This window comes from Canis lupus, chromosome 12 (genome assembly GCF_003254725.2).
Source record: "Canis lupus dingo isolate Sandy chromosome 12, ASM325472v2, whole genome shotgun sequence".
Lineage (NCBI taxonomy): Eukaryota > Metazoa > Chordata > Mammalia > Carnivora > Canidae > Canis > Canis lupus.
The window spans coordinates 26,271,625-26,292,639 of record NC_064254.1 but is presented as its reverse complement, the minus strand read 5'-3'; the positions used below and the strand labels follow the sequence as shown (position 1 = coordinate 26,292,639).

Genomic DNA, 21,015 nt, shown 5'->3' with positions numbered 1-21,015 from the left:
GCTCTACCATCTGAGCTAGTCAGGCACCCCTTATATCTTATTTTCAAATCTTCTGAACACTTTGTTTTTTCTTTACACTTCAAAGTAAAAGTAAAATGTAAGAAAACCACACTGGGGGGGGGGGGTACTCATCTCAATATAATCTCTTTACATGTCTTCAGTTGCTTTACACACCTGACTAGCAGTGTGATTGTTTTCATTTTAAGTTTTTATGTTGAGGCCACTGAATCTAGTGTATGGAATAAATTGGAGTACTATTTACATTGTAAATTTGAAATAGGCCCACAAGAACATGTAACTCCATCATATTGATCTTTAACAGGTTCTGTAACCATTGTAGGAGCACACAGAAACTGAATGTTTCTGGGGTGCCTGGGTTGTGCAGTCTGTTGAGTGATTGACTGTTGGTTTTTAGCTCAAGTCCTGATCTCAAGGTAGTGAGATCAAGCCCCGGGTGGGGCTTAAGTTTCTTTCTCCCTCTCTCTTTGCCATTCCTGCTATGTGCTCTCTCTCTTTCTCTCTCTTTCTAAAATAGATAAATAAATCTTTAAAAAAAACTGAATGTTTCCTACCTTAGGCAGCACTAACATTTTCACAACAAATTATATTAAGGTGTATACATTTGTATTACTGAAGTAACTTATGTCATGCCCAAACAGCACTGCATCTTCTATTTAGGACACTATGTCACTTCCCTTTAATTGCAGACTCAGAGGCTAAACTGATACAAAGCTCACAGGATAGGGAGGTGTTTCTGAAAAACTGATCTGAGTGAATAAACTGTTTCTCCCATATTTTTTGTCATTCTGTGAGGGTTATGACTGTGGCACCTGACAAAGTGTATAAAAACCAAGAGGCTTGTCCTCCAGGTGTAACATGCAGGCCAGTTTTGGATTGGATTTTAAATTGTGTCGGTGCCATAAGGGCAGATGTCTTTAAAGAAACAAGAAAAACATTGGTTCAGAGAGTACATTGTTCAGTTCTCTACTTGTGAGGATATAATTTATAAAAGAGATGTGTATTTTTCTGTTTTTCTTCAGTGCTATTGAGTTTGACTCTAGGAATAAAATTTTAGTCCGTTAACTCCTAGGGAAAAAAGAAAAGCTTTTTAAAACTAAGCCTTTACTTTGCTCTACTATAAAAAGTTCTATTTTCATTTAGTAAATACCATTCCCCTAAAGTTTTGGTTCTCAACCAGGACAATAGTCTCCCTATAGGAGACTATAGTCTCCCAATAGGACGCATTGGCAATGTCTGGAGACTTTTTGCTTGTCACGACAGTGGGGGATGCTACAGGCAATTGGTGGGTAGAAGCCAGAGATGCTGCTAAATATCCTCAATACACAGGACAGCCCCCCCAACAAAGAATTACCTGTTCTACAACTTCAGTGGTTGAGAAACCCTGCTCAAAAAATGCTTTCTTGTTTTTATTTTTAGTAAGTGTAAGAAGAGATCATCAAGTAAAATGGGTAACATAACTTTAAGATTTTGATAGGACTGTTTTGTGCAGATAGGGAAAACATTCAGAAAGTTAAATCTCCTGCAACTAGAGGAGAATAGTGAATATGTTCAAACTGGATTCAGTCAATTGAAATTGTCACTCATTCTCTCTGTCCCTGATGGTTTTTCTCTTAGATCCCCTATTTCTGCTTAAATATTAGTAATGGGATGTTAAATATTTGTTTTTGTTGTTTGAAGTAAAAATGAAGCATGTATATTCATTTACAAAGTAGAAGTTTAAAATTGTCTTGTCAAAATCTGGAAGTCAGAATAATCTGAACTCCCTGATGTTGAAACTACAAACTGACATTTGGGAGATCCTTTCTGAAACTCCCAACAAAATAACTCCCCTCAGGCACCCGGGTGGCTCAGCGGTTGAGCATCTGCCTTCGGCTCAGGTCGTGATCCCAGGGTCCTGGGATCCTGTCCCACATTGGGCTCCCCACAGGGAGCCTGCTTCTCCCTCTGCCTATGTCTCTGCCTCTCTTTCTATGTCTATCATAAACAAATATATAAAATCTTAAAAAAAATAAACTCCTCTATTAGAGAATAGAAGACCAATATAGCAAAGCAGTATTTTCAGTTTATTTATATAAACATCCATTTGTTCTTTTACTATAGTTGGCTGATGATCTTTGATTCTGCAGTCATGATAACAATTGCTAACCTTTCTTGAGCAGTAATGATGTATCAAGCACTATCATAATATTTTATCATTCCCATTTGCAAATAAAAGTTAGGCATACAGTAGTTCAGTAATTTATCCAAAGTGATGTTCACTCTTAATGGAAATGAGGTTCAAACCATGTGGTTCCGAACCACAGTGGCATGCTGCCTCTCTGGTTCATTGCCAATATCTGCCTTCAGCACTCTTATTTAGGATAACTGAACACTGTTGGAAAAACAGTCACACAGAGCTACGTGGCCTAGTACAGGTGTACATATATTTTCCAACCTCAGCTGACTTACTTAGTAATTAATTTATTGTTTCTTTGTATTTTCAAATGAACTATTCAGTGCTATCAACTCTTTCCTAAGGTTATCCAGAGCTGCTTACTTCAATTATATGACTTTATATCTTTTGTCATAAAAAAAAGGAGAAAAAAAAAGATAGTTTGGAGATTCCTGTTAATGCTTGATGAACACCTTCCTCTGCCTCCTTATATGATGTCTAGTCTCATAATCTTTACTTTTTCCTCATAAAGTTACCATGAAGATACCAAAAAGGTAATCAAGCTTGAGCTTCAGGGTCTCTCTTTTATATGTTCTCTTCAAAGGCAGTGGAAAGGCTGTTTTTTTTTTTTTATGTTATGAATTTGCCCAAATAGGATGATTTTACCTTATTTTTTCAACAATTTTTTTTTCATTTTATACTACTTCAAACCTGTAGAAAGGACATGCAAGACAAACACTCATGGAGGAGAAAAAAAGGTGTTGATCTAAGTAACCTTGGGAATGAGTGCAGTGTATGTAATCAAAGGCAAACGGAGCTGCACATAAGCACTGTATTCTACCCATAAAGTGTCTTTAGGAGATGAGTTAGTAGTTCTGAAACTACTCTATTTGTGTATACTAGAGTTGAACAATGAGGTAAATTTGTGGTGGATGGAAAGTGCCAAAAGCATGCACTTGCTGGAATGAGTGGATGCATACAATCAAGGGGAGAAAACTAGAATGATCCTTGTAGTAATGGATTCATATTATATATTCATGATTAATCACATATATTTCCTTGCTCTGTCTGCTGAGACAGCCTAGAGGTAATGATATCCACAAGCAATAGGCATACCTGACAACCAGATCTTGCTTTTCGATAAACTTCTACTTATTATAGAAGAAATCAGGGTCTTTGGAGAAATCATTGATTGTAGGATGGGAGCAGGATATCTATAAGATGAGCCTAAGTGTCTTGTGGTTCTTGAAAGTAAGGGAAATCCTTTAAAAAAGAAAAAGCTCACAACGATGGAAATATGTCAAAAGGATACAAGAGCCCACTGGGAGAACTTCCAATGGCAAAGCTGGAACAATTTGAGTAAAAAAATAAATAAACCAATATTGCATTTTTTGTTAAGATTTTATTTATTTATTCATGAGACACACACACACACACACAGAGGTAGAGACACAGGCAAAGGGAGAAGCAGGCTCCATGCAGGGAGCCCGACGTAGGACTCGATCCAGGGTCTCCGGGATCAGGTCCTGGGCTGAAGGTGGCGCTAAACCGCTGAGCCACCTGGGCTGCCCCCAGTATTGTATTTTAACCAGAAATATAAAATAAATATCCATGAGTCCACACTGATGTAGATAAATAATTTATAAATGAATCAGGGGAGAACACCCAAATGTCCTGTGCAGGAGAATTCCAGATAATTTATAGAGATACTTTGCCCTCAAACAGGAAGAAGGTGACACATAACTTTCTTTTCTGAAGTGAGGGCTGTGCATAGTAACTTTCTTTCAAAGAATGTAGTGTGGAAAGAGAGGAAAGTAACTTTACAGTGAAGCTGCCCAACAGAGGCTACCTTACTTGGGCAATCCAGGTAAACACCACTTGTGATGTCATATTAATATGTATTCTTGTTCCAATGTAGCTAGAATGTCATTTTAACTCTGCAGTATTTGTCCCCAAAACGTATTACCCGAATCTAATCGTGAGAAAGACATGAGGCAAATGTCCAATGAGGGATATTCCGCAAAGTACCTGATCAGTACTCCTTGAAACTGTCAAGGTCATTAAAACAAAGGAATCTGAGAGAATATCATAGCCAAGATAAGCCTAAGGAGATTGACAACTAAATGGAATTTTATTATCCTGGATGGGATCATGAAACAAAGGACACTAGATCAAGACTATTGTATGTGTGTATATATGCATGCATGCACATATTTATGTATGCTTGCATGCGCGTGTATCTGTGTGTGTATATTTAAATAATCTGGAAGTCATTTTCATACTTGTAATTCAAATCCAACAATTTGGAGTTCTTCTCAACCTTCTCCCATTTCATATCTGTATCTGGCTTTTCCCATAGTGAAAGGTCCGGTTCCCCAAACATCGGTGTATTATTTTGCTCTATACTTAGGTATATGCGAACTAGTTGCAGAATTTCCACATTGATGTCACTATCTACTAATTTAAAAACCTCTACTAATTAAAGATAAGATTTCTTGGGAGTCCTTTTTATTCCTCCAGAATATCTAATAAAGTTGTATGATTAGAGTACTATATTTAAAGTAGCTTGAATTATTGCATGTGGTTATGTCTGTTATTAATTTGGTACATAGTGAGACATTTGTTTCCCTTTGTGTATGATTTTAGAATTTTTATTTTTTAATTTATTTTGAACATGTCAAACACATTCCTACTCTTATTTTCCAGAATATTATCTAAATTGAGTCATACAACAGTAGCTTTTGGATTCTGGTTTCTTTCACTTAGAAAAGTGTGTTTAAGTTCCATCCATGTTTTGCGTGAATTGATAGTTTGTTCCTTTTTATTGTTTATTCCCTGATAGGGTAATACCACAGCTTGTTTATTCATCTAGGTTGTTTTGATTTTTTAGCAATTATAAATAAATCAGGTATTTTCTTAAAGATGTTTGTGTCATTTTACTTGGGTAAGTTCCATGGAGTGCGATGATGGCTGTGTTGTATAGTAACTTTATTTTTAACTTTAGAAGAAACTAACAGACTCTCTCCTGAAAAGTTCTTTGTGTGTAATTTCATCACCTTATTCATTTTGTTTCTTTCTTAGATGATGACCTAAAAATGTTATGTTTAATAAAATGCCATTCTTTTTTATAAAATGAAACTATTTTCTGAGCAAATATTAAGAACTAAAATTAAGACAGAATAAATGACTCACATTTTTTTTTGGAGTAAGTTGAAAATAATTATACTGACATATTCATTTGGAACTTATAACCAAAAAGTCTTTGTTCTCTTTTTTTCTGAAGGCAAACCTATAATTTTAAAATTTATTTTTATTTAATTTTTTAAAAAGATTTTATTTATTTATTTATTTATTTATTTATTTATTTATTTATTTATTTGAAAGTGAGAGAGAGAGGAGAGAAAAAGTGAGCTTGGGGAGAAGCAGACAGAGATGGACAAGTAGACTCCACACTGAGGGCAGAGCCTAGTGCTGGGCTTTATTTTATGAACCTGAGATTGTGACCTGAGCTGAAATCAAGAGTTAGACTTTATTTAACTGACTGAGGCACCCAAGTGCCCCAAAGCTAACACTTTTTTAAAAGGGAGAAATACCTCCAAAAAGATAAAATAAAATGAGAGATAGAGATATCATTCTGACAATCAACAATTTTAGCATTTTTACATGAAATTATTGCTTTAGATGCCATGTTAGATTGAAGAAAGAGGTGAGTTGCATAGGAACAGGTAAATTTGATTTAAATGTGTCCCTTCGTGGGGAATATTAATGCTCGTTTTGGTTATACTTTTTTACCTTTATTAATAACCTCATACACAAACAATTTCAGCCTGAAGATAACTTTCATTTGCTGTACTTCATCTTTTTGTTTTTGTCTTACTTCTAAGGACAGATTTACGTTCCGGATTATTGCATAAAAGAACAATGGTAATTCATCACAAGTGCAAATTTAAATGTCCCCAGAGTGGATGGGATAGGGGACAACAATTAGCCAAACTAACACAAATTTAAATGGTGTGATGAGCATTAATCCAGCTTAAGCTAATATATGAGTTGTTAATTGGGTCTGTATGTGCACATAAAGCCTCTTATAGAATGAGCACCTAGATCTTAATGCATAAAGAGGCATATTTTTCATTCATAGGTATTGCTGAACTTGGATGCAACATGATATATACCAGAATTACTGGTATACAAATTACTATATGCAAATTACTGTACAGAACTCACATTTAAGAAATATAGATAGTTTTTAGTGATATTTTCATCTTACATGCTGGCTTTTTGTCTAACTCATTGTATCTTGAATCTGTTATTTTCTCAAATTTAAAGTATATAAAATGTATAATAACTAGTGTTTTTACTAATTTATGCTTGGTATACAATATTTTCTAAGTTTTGAGAGTAAATGTAATACTTTGGATTTTTTTCTCTACTAAAAAAATTATCACTTCCTTGCAGAATTCAACCTATGATACATCTTGAAACCAGGGTGCAACAATAAGTATGAGGTAATGAATACTTTAAAGTAGTGTAAGTTCTGTTTAATACATGCCAGGGTTGACTGCACAAATAAGTTAATAGAATGATCTAGTTGAAAAACTTAGCTGTTAACAAAGGAAAACTTTTTCTCTAATGTAGTAGGACTCACTACTTAGATTATATACTATTTCAGAATGTAAGCACAAACACGCACACACACACATATATAACTTTATAGACTTTTTATGTATTTATATGTATTTATATATCCCTGGGAAATGCAATAAGGTATTTATTTATTTATTTATTTATTTATTTATTTATTTATTGTCTATATTTATATATATTGTAAAAATTCCAAGCATTTTGAAACTACATAAATATTTGTCAGTAGTGACAAGTGACTTTTTTAGTATATGACAAATCCAAAATCAAATACATTGGTTATTTTTTCATATATATTTTGTAAGTCAGCTTTGATTGAACTGAAGATATGATTTGCAACTCTTTTGTGTCTCTCCCTTCTGAAAAGTGTGTCATTTTCTTACAAAAGACTATTTTATGGAAATGCATAATTTTAAAGTTCTTTTTACTTATTTTTTGACAGAACATTAGATCTTTTAATCATACTCTTAAATTTTAATCATGTGAAGCTGAGGTTCAGACAGTTTTAATGATTTGTTTAAGGCCATGCAGTTGGGTATTGTTAGGACAGAGATAGAACTTACTTGACACCCATGACTACTCCATTACATTAGAGTAGGCTGTGACTTAGTTCTCTGTGATATTTTAAAGATATGGGGTCTCATAAAGGTGAACATAAAGATATATTCATACATAAGCATATGTTCATTGGCCTAAAGTCTCAGGGGTGTGATAGTGGAAAGTATCAACTATATCAACTATATTTTCTATCTACTATCACTCGATTGATCAGTCAGTTGATTTTTCTCAAGTACCATAAGCAACACCTGTTTGCTTCTGGGGCAGAAACAAGAATGCTAAGCAAAATTAGTAGATTGGTATTATCAAATTTAAGCCAAAACCTTATATATATCCTTTGCTCTTGTTTCTAATTATTTTCCAATTTCAGATAATATTTAAGCTTCTCAATAGTTAACATTTAAATATTTTTCTTCAGATTCTACTTCCACCGCTTTCTTATAGATTTTTATAAATAACATATTCATAGACCAAGTCCTTAGAAACCTTCAAGTTTTCATTTTTTTAGTATCATTCCTATTTACTTTTTAAAAATAATGTTGTGATGGTCTCATTTAGATCTTACCAAGGTACCATACTAACACTTTCCTTATTAGATGGAGCAGTGATGGAATGTTTCCCACTAGTGGCAACAATTGGTATATTTTCTTATTTTTTTGCTCCCTTTCATCACCTTGTGCTTATTATGAGCGAAATATTTTTATGATCTTCCCCTTTATTGTGAGGTATAGAGAGTACTTACACATTAAGTAATTTGTAAAGAACTCTGATATATATATATGTATGTATAATTTTTAATATATATATTACATAAGTAATGGGGTATTATGGTATGTCAAAAAATAATCAGTAATAAAGAATTCTTTTGAAAGTTAGTTACCTATGCCAAGACAATGAACAATTTTGATGATTGTTTCCATTAAGTCAATTCTATAAATAAAAAGAAATTATAGTAAGACCTTCAAAATGACCTAATATTCTTCATCTGAAATAAAAAAAAATACTAGTCTGGATAGATAATGTGACTTAGTTGAGATTCTAATGTTAGTTTAAAAAATCCTCGGAAGATCACAGTGTTTGATCTGTCATTTTTGTAGGTTCACAAATTAGTTTCAGAGTAATTAACAGGTTTTCACATTTTATAAATCTCTGAGGTACCCCATGGAAAAATTGTGGTATGTTGTTTGTTTTGGGAAAGTAGATGGTAGTGAGGGAGGGAAATATTTCACTGATCTTGCCATTTTTTTGGTTAAGTTTTAAATGGGCTGAGAATGGTTTTCTATTTTAATATTTTAAATGAATGTCCCTGAAAATGTTGTATTATTGCATCAAGTTCTCAGGGGAAATTTTGTATTTCCAATGCCTTCATGGGAAAGTCATTGGGACTATTCAGTGAGAAAACACAAGAAAAGCACACATAATATCTGATCCCAGAGGAAATAAATGCAGTTCTGGGGCCAGAAGATAAAGTTTAAAAGTAAACAAAATATTCTGTGATAATTATCTTCAGAAAGATATGAGAAGGTAATGTGACTGCTAGTTTCAAGATTGGTAAAATAGAGGCAGAATGTAGGCTGATAAATAGATGAGTTAGGGGCAAGTGGGAGGGTGTGGTACCAGTTGACTGAAAATTATGATCCAAACTGTATAAGAATATCAGAGAGCAAAGGGAGAGAAACATAAAACAGAGATAAAAGGAAAGTGTGAATTAGAAAGGAGAAAAAGAGCAGCATGGGCAGCATGTCTTTAACAATTGACCACCAGAATATTAAGTATTTGGTCATCTTTATATTGAGAGCTTAAAATAGCAACAGATCATGTGAGCATTAGTCCAATGTTTTTGTTGTTTTAAGCTGGTTCAAAAAAAATTAAACTAAGTGGAAACATCCTCAGTTTGCTACACAATAAGCATTCTCTAATTTGTGTTAAATCTTTTATTAGATGTTCATCATTACCAATCAAATCACTTATAGATGAAGTATTCTCACATTTTAAAAATAATCATTTTAGAGATGCCTGGGTGGCTTAGTGGTTGGGCATTTGCCTTTAGCTCAGCTCGTGATCCTGGAGACCCAGGATCGAGTACCACATCAGGCTCCCTGCATAGAGCCTGCTTCTCCCTCTGCCTATGTCTCTGCCTCTCTCTCTCTCTCTCTCTCTGTCTCTGTGTCTCTCATGAATAAATAAATAAAATCTTTTAAAAAACTAAAAATAATCATTTTATATTGAAATTTTTATTTTAGTTGGATTTTGGTTCAGAAGGAGAAATTGGACGTCCTGACCCAGATGCTCAACTTTAATCTTTGTCAAATCTATTTTAGCCATTAGAGATGGTAGTAGATGATTTTGTGGTGGTACTAGAAGCTCTGCTGGAGGATTTATTTTCAAGCAGTGCTGTGAACTGGTCACCATTCCTTGTCCAAGTCAGAGAATGAGGTGGTCAGCACCAAAGGAACATTAAGAATTTTGATGACATTAATGACTCTTCTTTCTAACAAACTTCTCTCACTAGTTTGTGGTTGTTGAGTAAAACTTTCCAAACTAGCACTTTTACTTTAACACAATATTTTTAAAACTGTATTTTATTTTTTCAAGATTTTATTTATTTATGTATTTATGTATTTATTTATTTGAGAGAGAGAGAGAGAATGCGCAAGCTGGGGGAGAAGCAGAGAGAGAGGGAGAGAGAATCTGAAGCAGGCTCAATGACCCTGATATCATGCCTGAGCCAAAACCAAGAGTCAGGCGCTGACCACTTAACTGACTGAGCCACCCACGTGCCCCAATAGTATTTTATTTTTTAAGTTTCAGATTGAGATATGAAAGGGCTGTAGGATATAATGTAAGGAAGCTTGTGTTTTGCATTGTATCCTGAGTACCTAGGATATAAAAAGTACTCAGTAAATATTCTTTAACTGAATTAATAAAGTATTTGACTAAATTGCATTGACCCTTACATATGCAGCTTACTCAATCTTTTTTTTTTAAGTATTTTATTTATTTATTCCAGAGAGAGAGAGAGAGAGAGAGAGAGGCAGAGACACAGGCAGAGGGAGAAGCAGGTTCCATGCAGGGAGCCCAAGATGGGACTCGACCCTGGGTCTCCAGGATCAGGCCCTGGGCTGAAGGCGGCGCTAAACCCCTGAGCCACCAGGGCTGCTCCAGCTTACTCAATCTCACAGGAAAAGTGTGTTGTAGTTAGTAATAAAACCCCATTACACAGAGCGAGAGAAAGAGAGGGCTTGTGGAAGCTTATATGATTTACCGAAGGTTACCCATTGATAGTAGCAAACTGAGACTCAAATCCAGTCTGTGTCTGGATTTGAAAGTCTACTTTTTTTCTGCAAACTGTAAGTGCTAGTTTAGGAAATTGGTGGTCTGGGGCTTTAGTGTTAATGTTGCTTATTATTTTCAGCCATGCATTTAACTGCATTTTGTGCATTATTTCATATTCATAAAGTCGGAAATTTAGAATACATGCATAGTTTCTAAAAAAAATCTGCCTCCAAAATTATATATGTAATTCTATAACACAAAACCCATATACAAGTATTCTACAGTGCTTACATGTATATGGTATGAGTTATGATAAATCCTCCATTTAGTTAGTTTCTTATATATGATGCTAATTCCAACTTAACTTTTTATCCTGATGATTTTTGCATAACAATATGTACTGACAATAGAGAATAATTTTCCCCCACTCCTGTAGTTTGCTTCCTGTCATGTCAGTCTGTTGCTATAACCCTGGACCTCTTGTGGACTCTGACTCTGGAAATGGACTGACATAATTGATTAATAAATTTGTGAATGCTCACTTCAGCCCCACCTGCTTAATTCTGCGAGATGATTGCATTAGGAAAGAGCACACAGCCAGATCTATTTCCCCAAAGGGCAGATCTTTGTGAGGCTTCCTATGGATTTATGAACACATTTAGCTTATAACTTAAACTGCATTCTCCAGTCTGGCCCCTATCAGCAATAATGGCAATATTTTGATCTTCATTTACAGTCTTTATTTTAGTTCTCATCTCAATCTTAACTGAGCATGGGAGAAAAGTGCTATTTTTTGAGGATCCCATAGAGATCCCAACAGGACTTGATTTCATGATTACTGTAGGCAATTATCAACCTGGAGTCTAGTTTTCTGATCATCTCTCATTTTTATTGATTAAGTCTTTGAAAACTATGCTGTACTTAAAGATACCACATATTAAAATTTCTTTTAAATGTTGGAAGGCTCCTGGGTGTTTGGTTAAGTGTCCACGTCTACGATTTCAGCTCAGAATTATGAGTTTGAGGCCCACGTTAAAAAAAAAATCCTTTTAAATGTTAAAAACTAAATAATTAACTCTATTGGTAGGATATGAAAAATTGAATATTCAGTGTTGTGATTTTGATAGCTTTTGGAAAAAACTGTTGAATTTTCATTTCATACTTTTAAGAGGCTAGAAACACTGAGACAATAATGGGGTAAAGGGACTGAGAAGGAGACTGTTGGATGTGTATAATGCCCACCTACCCACTATTCCTTCTTCCTTTCCAGTAGAAGCCAGATTTTGCTCTGGTGTCAGAGCCTGCTTCACCCAGCTCTGTGCTGAGGAAGCTACCCTTTTCACTCGTGTCAAGAGTGGGTCCTAGTTAGTCTAGATCAATCACCATATGACATTTTCTTAGCATTTGTGAGCAACCTAATAATAGTCCGGTAAAACTGAAAGGAAGTACTATGGTCATAATTCCAAGAGGAGTTTCTTTTTCTTCATGTAAGATGTGTTAAGGAACTATGACTCTTAAGTGCTTCTCTTTGGTGGGGAGGCAGAACAGGAAAAATCAAGTTCTCTGTGACCTAGTTTCACTTTGTTGGTGGACTCTAGTTCTCTTGTTGGTTTGCTTAAATTCTAGGCTGTTTTATATATTGAGTAATCAATTTCCTTGTTAAAACCCATTTGAGTTTACTTTTCTTAATTTCATAATTGGTCAGTGGCTTAATCAAAAGAACATAATTTCATTCTACACTCATTGGGATTTCATAGGATGAACATCATTCTCACTTGCAGAAAAGACAACTGGACTTATTTGTTTCTTCAACAGGTACTTATTAAGTGGCAACATTTACCAGGTACTATTCTTTCTGAGCACTGGAAATAGAGGTCTTAAGCAAGACAGTTTTTTTCTTCATGGATTTATAGTCAAAATATGCACAAATTCTCTGATATTACTGTTATAGTATCTGTACTGTTCATGTCAATTTGAAATTTGTGTAAGTATCAAAATGTTCTCTCCCTTTTAAGAAAAATTATTTGTCCCGGTAGCTTCTTTTTTTGTAACTAAAAATGATAGTGTAACCTAGATTCAGTAGTATAATTGCCCTCATGGAATATAGAAAATGAACACATTAGAAAGGCAAATTATGTAAAAACATAGTAATCTAGGAAACCCTGTATCAATTCATTACTATAAAATATGATAGATTAATATTTATAAGAAATGTTTTAATAGTGCTTCATAGGAATTCATCAGGAGGCAATCAAGACAGATTGGTTTCTTGAGTGGTCCGTCATAACTAGGTAGACCCTTATCTCAAACACTGTCGGTAAATACCTGCAGAGGAAGCAAATTCATCAGAAAGTAAAAACAAAGGAAAAATGAAAGATATTAAAGATAGTCTTTGGAAATTAAGATGTACTACAAACAGTATTTTATAATTTTTGTCTGTTAGTTTTCAGCTGCACCTAGATATGCATTATTTATTAGGCTTGATGCAAAGTACTTTTGGTGATTTTATTTTCTATACTGTTGAATATGCTTGGCATGTTTGGTATTGCTGGGGAAATTTTACATTTGTGTGTACATTTGGATCTCTCAAACAGTGATTGGATTATGAGGCATGACCATATGAGTCATGGACTATTCTATGACCTAGAATAGCATTTTGTATTTCCTTTGACACAACTCCCAGTCAATTACAGTCATCACACATTTATATGAGCTGCTGATCATATGGTGATTGATTTGGGTCCTAGGCTATTTAGGAAGAGCAAAATAATCAAACCAATCAGATTCTTAACACGTGTAGTTGTTAAATTCCTGGTAGTTGCAGTATCATATGATTTAATCAAGCTGAAACATTATAGTTTGGGTTTTTCATTGACCTCTGCATTCTGAATTGATTTTTCTTTTTCCTTACTTTCAAAAAGGCTTTGGAAGTTAGTGAATTGGGCAAATATATAATAATACTTAAACAATTAAAATATAATGTTTAGGAATTTCTTCTAAGCTAGGAACTATTTTTTTAAAGATTTTATTAATTTATTCATGAGAGACACAGAAAGAAAGAGAGATATAGGCAGAGGGAGAAGCAGGCTCCACGCAGGGAGCTTGATGTGGGACTTGATCCTGGTACTCCAGGATCACGCCCTGAGCCGAAGGAAGGCAGACCCGCTCAACTGCTGAGCCACCCTCAGGTGTCCCACTAGGGACTATTCTAATTACTTTCCACATATGAAATCCTTTTAACTTGCTATAAAGTAGCAGAGCTAGGATTAGATCACTAGTAGTCTAGCTCTAAATTCACTGAGAGCCACCACTGTGTTAATATTTCTATAGTCTTTACAGAACAGTCTTTCATAAGGGAAAAGATCATTGTCCTATTATAAACTGGAAATTCCAGCTGAATCTTGGAGTTTTATTAATAGTTTATTAGATTTTAATTCTATCATCTTTTTATCAATTTTGAGTCTGTGAGTCACTTAATGATGAAAGAGTACTGTAGAGATTTCATTTTGGGGCTTCTTCTGTCTGTCATTGTATTTGTCATTTAATTTCCTGCTAAATTTGCTCCCAAACTAAGCAAAGACTGTTTTGTGCCATTTTATGAAACATTTTTTGCTTTAATGATTTATAGACTTGCAAAAAATAAAGGGGTGTTGAAATAAATGTAAAATACGCACAAACAGCAAATTAGCCGCTTTCAGGTCTGCACATTGCATATCGAAGGATATAATGTCTTTGGATTTTCAGCAAAGAATGAGTTTGTCCTCTACCAACATGCCAATTTCAGAATCATGGTCTCTAGGTATACATAAAGGTGATCTTCAGGTCTCATAACGATCATTATGTTTCTCATGCCAGTGTGTAATAGGAAATAATTTAAATACTTACATTTTTCTTGAAATGGACACACCCCAAGTTGATAGAATAATCCTATTTCTTTTACTTGTCAAATATATGATTAAAAGGTTCTTTCACGGAAATGTGAATAGTTCACTAAAATTGTATTGAGTTTACAGATGATGAGAGTAACTATATCCTAATCTTCCCACCTTAGAGAGATTTCCTAATTTAAATTTTTAATTCCTTATTCTAAGGGTGCTTTCTGTCCAATCTAGAAAACATGAAAGAAAACAACACAAGATTACTATTACACAAAGATCAGAGGGGTAAGAAAACCCTCCTGGATTGGTCAACTTAGATGAGATTTTCACAGCATGGCCCTAGTGCAATTTGGCTTAGGTAATTCATCCTTGTGAGGGACTGTTTTGTATATTGTAGACTGTTTAACAGCTGCATAGGCTTCTACCTCCAGATTCTGGAAGCATCTCCCTCAGTTATGAAGGGAAAAAAATATCTCCACATCATGTCAGATGTCCCTTTGGGGTAAAAATCACACTCAATTGAGAATTAGTGGACTAGCCAATATTAGAGGGAATGTTGAAACCAAGAATAGCCCAATTTGAGGAGGTAGACAAACTACCAGCAAAAGTGTTTTTTTTTTTTTTTTTTTTTTTTTTTTCGCTGGGTACAGTATACTTTATTGATGGTACATGACAAGGTAGGGCTCCCCAAGCCCTTCCCCTTCCTTGGGGTCTAGGATGTAAATTGGAGGTCAGGAGATTCTCTCAGTGTGTTGGGGGATTAAGTTGGGGCAGGGACTCCCCAGCAGCTGAGGGCCTCTCTCTTCCTCTTGTTCTTGCTGGGGCTGGTGGTCCAGGAGGCTCTTACTCCTTGGAGGCCATGTGGACCATGAGGTCCACCACCCGGTTGCTGTAGCCGAATTCATTGTCATACCAGGAAATGAGCTTGACAAAGTGGTCATTGAGGGCAATGCCAGCCCCGGCGTCGAAGGTGGAAGAGTGGGTGTCACTGTTGAAGTCACAGGAGACCACCTGGTCCTCAGTGTAGCCCAGGATGCCCTTGAGGGGTCCCTCCGATGCCTGCTTCACTACCTTCTTGATGTCGTCATATTTGGCAGCTTTCTCCAGGCGGCAGGTCAGATCCACAACTGATACATTGGGGGTGGGGACACGGAAGGCCATACCAGTGAGCTTCCCGTTCAGCTCAGGGATGACCTTGCCCACAGCCTTGGCAGCGCCAGTGGAAGCAGGGATGATGTTCTGGGCAGCCCCTCGGCCGTCACGCCACAGCTTCCCAGAGGGGCCGTCCACGGTCTTCTGGGTGGCAGTGATGGCATGGACGGTGGTCATGAGGCCCTCCACGATGCCGAAGTGGTCATGGATGACTTTGGCTAGAGGAGCCAAGCAGTTGGTGGTGCAGGAGGCATTGCTGACAATCTTGAGGGAGTTGTCATACTTCTCATGGTTCACGCCCATCACAAACATGGGGGCATCAGCAGAAGGAGCAGAGATGATGACCCTCTTGGCCCCGCCTTTCAAGTGAGCCCCAGCCTTCTCCATGGTGGTGAAGACCCCAGTGGACTCCACAACATACTCAGCACCAGCATCACCCCATTTGATGTTGGCGGGATCTCGCTCCTGGAAGATGGAGATGGACTTCCCGTTGATGACAAGTTTCCCGTTCTCAGCCTTGACTGTGCCGTGGAATTTGCCGTGGGTAGAATCATACTGGAACATGTACACCATGTAGTTGAGATCAATGAAGGGGTCATTGATGGCGACAATATCCACTTTGCCAGAGTTAAAAGCAGCCCTGGTGACCAGGCGCCCAATACGGCCAAATCCGTTCACTCCGACCTTCACCATCGTGCCTCGGGGACGCGCCTGGGGCTGCACCAGAAGACGCGGCTGTCTGTCGGGCGGGGAGGAGCAGAGAGCCAAAAGTGTTTTTTTTTTTAATTGACATATCAGATATGGATATCTTTGAGCATGCAACTTTTCTATTGATATTTGGACAGTGAGTCATTTAATATTTTTATTTGATTGCACTGTAACTCATAAAGTCACAAAGTGGCATATAAAAGATTTTTGCCTAGCTAATTTTTAGACAGTAATGGTGGAAACTTGAATAATGCTTCCCTAACTGAACACTGCACTCTTAAACACTTCATATAAAATTTTGAAAATGGATTGGACTGACACCTGTTTAAATATTACATATGCACAAATTCTGAAGTCAGCACATAATGAGAAAATTGTATATGTCAAAGTAATTATTAAAATCTATACGATGGTGCCAGGTTGAAAAATGATATTTAATCTGTCAGTAAATTCTACATAACTAGTGTTTCTAAAAATGTTAGGAAAGTATAGCCATTTCTTCATCTGAATACCACATGAAAGAGTTATGTTTCGGAATGCCTGGGTGGCTCAATGGTTGTGCATCTGCCTTTGGTTCAGGGCGTGATCCCAGGTCCTGGGATCTAGTCCTGCCATCGGGCTCCCTGCAGAGAACCTGCTTCTCCCTCTGCCTATGTCTCTGCCCCTCTCTCTGTGTCTCTCATGAATAAATAAATAAAATCTTAAAAAAATAAATATTTCTCTCTAATAACACAATCTTTTTCTTTAAATTGGAGTTTTAATTTCATTTCCATTCAAAATAATCACCAATATATTTGCTTTTAAATCTCATAGTCTAAGTGCTTTCTGTATGTCTTGTGTGATGTCACTATCATTTTTCTTGCATTTTTTATGGTTTTACTATTCCATTTTTACTGTATTGTGAAGTTCTGTATTATTATGCAATTTTTTCATCTGTCGCCCTAGAAATTATAATATCTAATATCTAATGTTGGATGATAATAGTCTAATGTTAATTGCTAATTCCACTCTTCTCCTTAGAACACTATTTCACTTACTTTTGATATATTTTTTTAAGATTTTATTTATTTATTCATGAGAGACACAGAGAGAGAGAGGGAGAGAGAGAGGCAGAGACACAAGTAGAGGGAGAAGCAGGCTCCATGCAGGGAGCCGGATATGGGACTCGATCCGGGGTCTCCAGGATCACGCTCTGGGCTGAAGGTGGTGCTAAACCGCTGGGCCACCGGGGCTGCCCTTGATATTCTTAATATATGATTTATTCATGTATTTGTGTGCACATGTGTATATATATAATCATATACAAATATGTGTACCTGTATGTGTACTTGTGTATTTGTATAAGTATGTATGTATATTATGTGTATATATATATGTGTTACATATCTATGTGTTTATATATATGTATATATAAAGTGCCCAATAAAATCCTGTTATTAAAATTTATAAAGGTGATAGGTCTTTAGATTTCCCCATGTAGATACTATTTTTTTGTTCTGCTTTGTCTTTGCATGTTTGTGCTTTCATCTGAGAGCATTTTTCTTCTGCTGAGGAACACTCTTTTTAGTATTTCAGTTGCTTGAGTTTGTTGATAGCAAGCAGAATCTCAGCTTGGTTTTGACTGATTGCCATTTATTTTTCTTTCTCTTTTTAAAAATATCTTTATTTAGTATAGAATTCTAGGTTGCTGATGATTTTCCCCTACTTTCTTCTAACTAGTTATAATATAGTCTCTTTAGCTTTAGTTTTTGCTATTTTATGTTGATGTAATCAGGTGAATTTGTGTACAATGCCCAACAGTAATTAATTTTAACACTTCATTTATTTGAACTTTCAGGATTCTACATTTTGATGCTTTATGGTTTTAAGAAAATATAGTCTAGATGTCTTTTTACTTATCTACAGTATTCTAGCTAATTTTTCATTCTCCACTCCCTTGGTACTTTGCTAATTTTTCTTATCACATTTACCACATTGTATTACCAATTATACACTTGGAAACAGCTCTTCAATAATAAAGATTGAATATCATTAATGTTTGTATCCACAGCACCTACCACAGCATACGGAATTTAGTCAAGTCCATGATAAATGTTTACATGGATTAAAAATATAACTTCTGCTCAGAAATGTTAATTGAGAATAATCAGTGAAATAGCATTGAATATGTAACCCTTGAATACAAAACCACAAACCAGTTGTTAAAGGCTATGTTTGCTTTTTCAGCTTTATTTATTTATTTTTTTAATCATGTTGATTCTTCAGAAAGAAGCTCATTCTGGTTTTAGTGTGTGATTTTAGGTTTGTGAGAGACTCAATTCCTTTTGAAAAAAGCATGGAGACATTTCTCCTGCATTATTTAAGAACATGTATTATTCTCTTTGAATTGATTCAATGTTCAGAATAAAAATGTAGCGGAGATGTTGATAATAACAAGAACATAGTCTCAAATTTTGTTCTTTGACACATTATTTTTTTAATCAGATCATCTCTTTTTGAGAAGATATGAAGACCTTTTGGCCACACAATTTAATAGACTGTTAGTCCATCTGCTTTTGATACCAACCCCTATAACCACTGTTAACGGGTCTTGTGTGCATTTCAATAATAGTCCTTGGTCATCCAGAGAATAAAAATTGAACATGTCTGGGAAAATTTGTCCATGTGCAAACTTCAGGCTTTTAATATCCAGTCAAGGTGTTAGGGATCCAGGCTTTTTCCCTACTTAGTCTATCCTGTTCTGTTTGAAACTTGCTCTTCTTCCATTGGGAGAAAAACTCAAAGCACTAAGAAAACAGAAGAACAAAGAAGAGATATGTTCAAATTATTTTAAGAAAGTGGAGCAAACCTTAGTTATATGACTTTTTGCTTTCCTTCCTAAGCCTACCACCATTGCCATGCATCATTAAAATGAATCCTGTAGAACTTCAGTCTCTCAGAGACCTTTAGAATAAATATATTTTAAATGCTGAGGGTGTCTGATTCAGCCCATTTAGACCACTAACCTTTAAATAGTTTATTGCTTCTATGGCATATAAACAACTCTGTGTATTTCATAAGAACTTTTAGATTCCATGTGTAAAACAAACAGAATAGATGTGTTCTGCTGAGAGATTTTAAACATCCACAGAATAAATCATTATGTCACTAGTTTTATTTAGAAGTATCACTCAGCCTTATTCTTAATAATATTAGTCAACCTTTTGTCGAATGATCCAAAGTTGTCATTGAACATTTTTGTAGCAGAGTAAAAGTGTTTATGTAAGGTGGGTGATTCTAGTATTTGGAAGTCAGTTCTATTGAGTGTTTTAGATGTAAGATCCAAACAGAGTCTTAAATAAAAATTTAAATAAAAAATTTCTATAACTGGTGTATACCTCCTGTAACTTATGACTAAACAAAGATTAAAATGTTGAGTCAGGTCAACATATGATCAACTTAACATGGACAAAATTAATATGTCCAAAATGTTTAAAAATTAAAAAAATTATGCAATGTAAAATTTTTGAGTGTTATTTCTAAATGAGATAAAAAACCTTGTGGCGTTATATATATTTCATGGCTTATAAACAACCAAAAAATTGAAAATTTGTCTTCCAATGTCTTGTATTAATTTATAGGGTGAAAAGCCTGAGTGATTACATTATTTAGACATTATTTGTTGTTTGAAGAAGATCCCAATTTAGGGAAGATGAATCAAAAACTGAAAACATCAGCTGTTTATTCCGATGTGTTGGGAAGATTATGCTGAAATTTGTGAACTCAGAATGGCTTAAATTACTAAGAAGACTTTATTTTCTAAATGTAAATATTATACGCAATATTTTTTAAAGGATATTTTCTTTTTACTGTGATTGGGGATGGCTTCTTCCTTATTCCTAGTATTTCTTTCATGTGTAAGAATCTTCTGTGACTTAACACAGCAGACTGCTATTTCCTCAGCCACTTCTGTCTAGGAGAAGGAAGAGTGGCTTCCATGTTGAGAAAGGCACTGAGTGATCTTAACCCAGCTTCCCTCTCCTTCCTTCTACAGAGTTTATTTCCTGTTGGAAATGTTTTTCTCTGTTCCTCCATGCCCTAGGAATTAATGGGCAATGTCCCGTGTCCATCCGTCCTCCCACCATGAGGAGATGACAGTAGCCCTGCATGTGACTAGGTGAGGAGATAAGCTATATTGATTCTAGGATTCAGAATTGTAAAATTCACTTCCTTCTGTAACTAAGTTGTATTTTTTGAATTTCTGCTTTATCGGTAATAACATAGTATTTTTGTCTTTGTAGTGCCTCACTTTTATTTCTTAATTGGTTCTGAATTTCCCCAGGGAAAATGATGCTGTCTATTGGAATCCTCTTTGCTTTTCAGGAGAACAAAGACAAGTTCAAGAACCTGTTCACATTTTTATATATTTTAGGTTTATTTTCTTTCACTTATGCCCTGGTGTGTGTGTGTGTGTATCTCTTTCCTTGAATTAACTGAATGAATAAACATCGTCAGTAACAGATGAAGAAAAAAATATTTTGGGAGCCATTGATGAAAGTGATGAAGGCTTTCAGCCAAGCTTGGGATAAGTGGAACTGAGTGGAAATAAAAATAAATTGATTATTGTGATCTGTTAGGGAGAGGGAG

The 21,015-nt window shown here is 35.4% G+C and overlaps 2 protein-coding genes across 23 annotated transcripts in view; one reads left to right on the top strand and one right to left on the bottom strand.

Annotated features, from left to right (window-relative positions):
- Positions 1 to 21,015, top strand: part of KHDRBS2 (KH RNA binding domain containing, signal transduction associated 2) — a 592,066-nt gene that overhangs the window by 41,001 nt on the left and 530,050 nt on the right. The gene's annotated exons all lie outside the window — the stretch shown is intronic.
- On the bottom strand, positions 15,171 to 16,451 carry LOC125752298 (glyceraldehyde-3-phosphate dehydrogenase). Its single transcript, XM_049092593.1, has one exon. It carries the CDS (start codon positions 16,372 to 16,374, stop codon positions 15,373 to 15,375), a length of 1,002 nt encoding a protein of 333 aa, XP_048948550.1. The 5' UTR covers positions 16,375 to 16,451; the 3' UTR covers positions 15,171 to 15,372.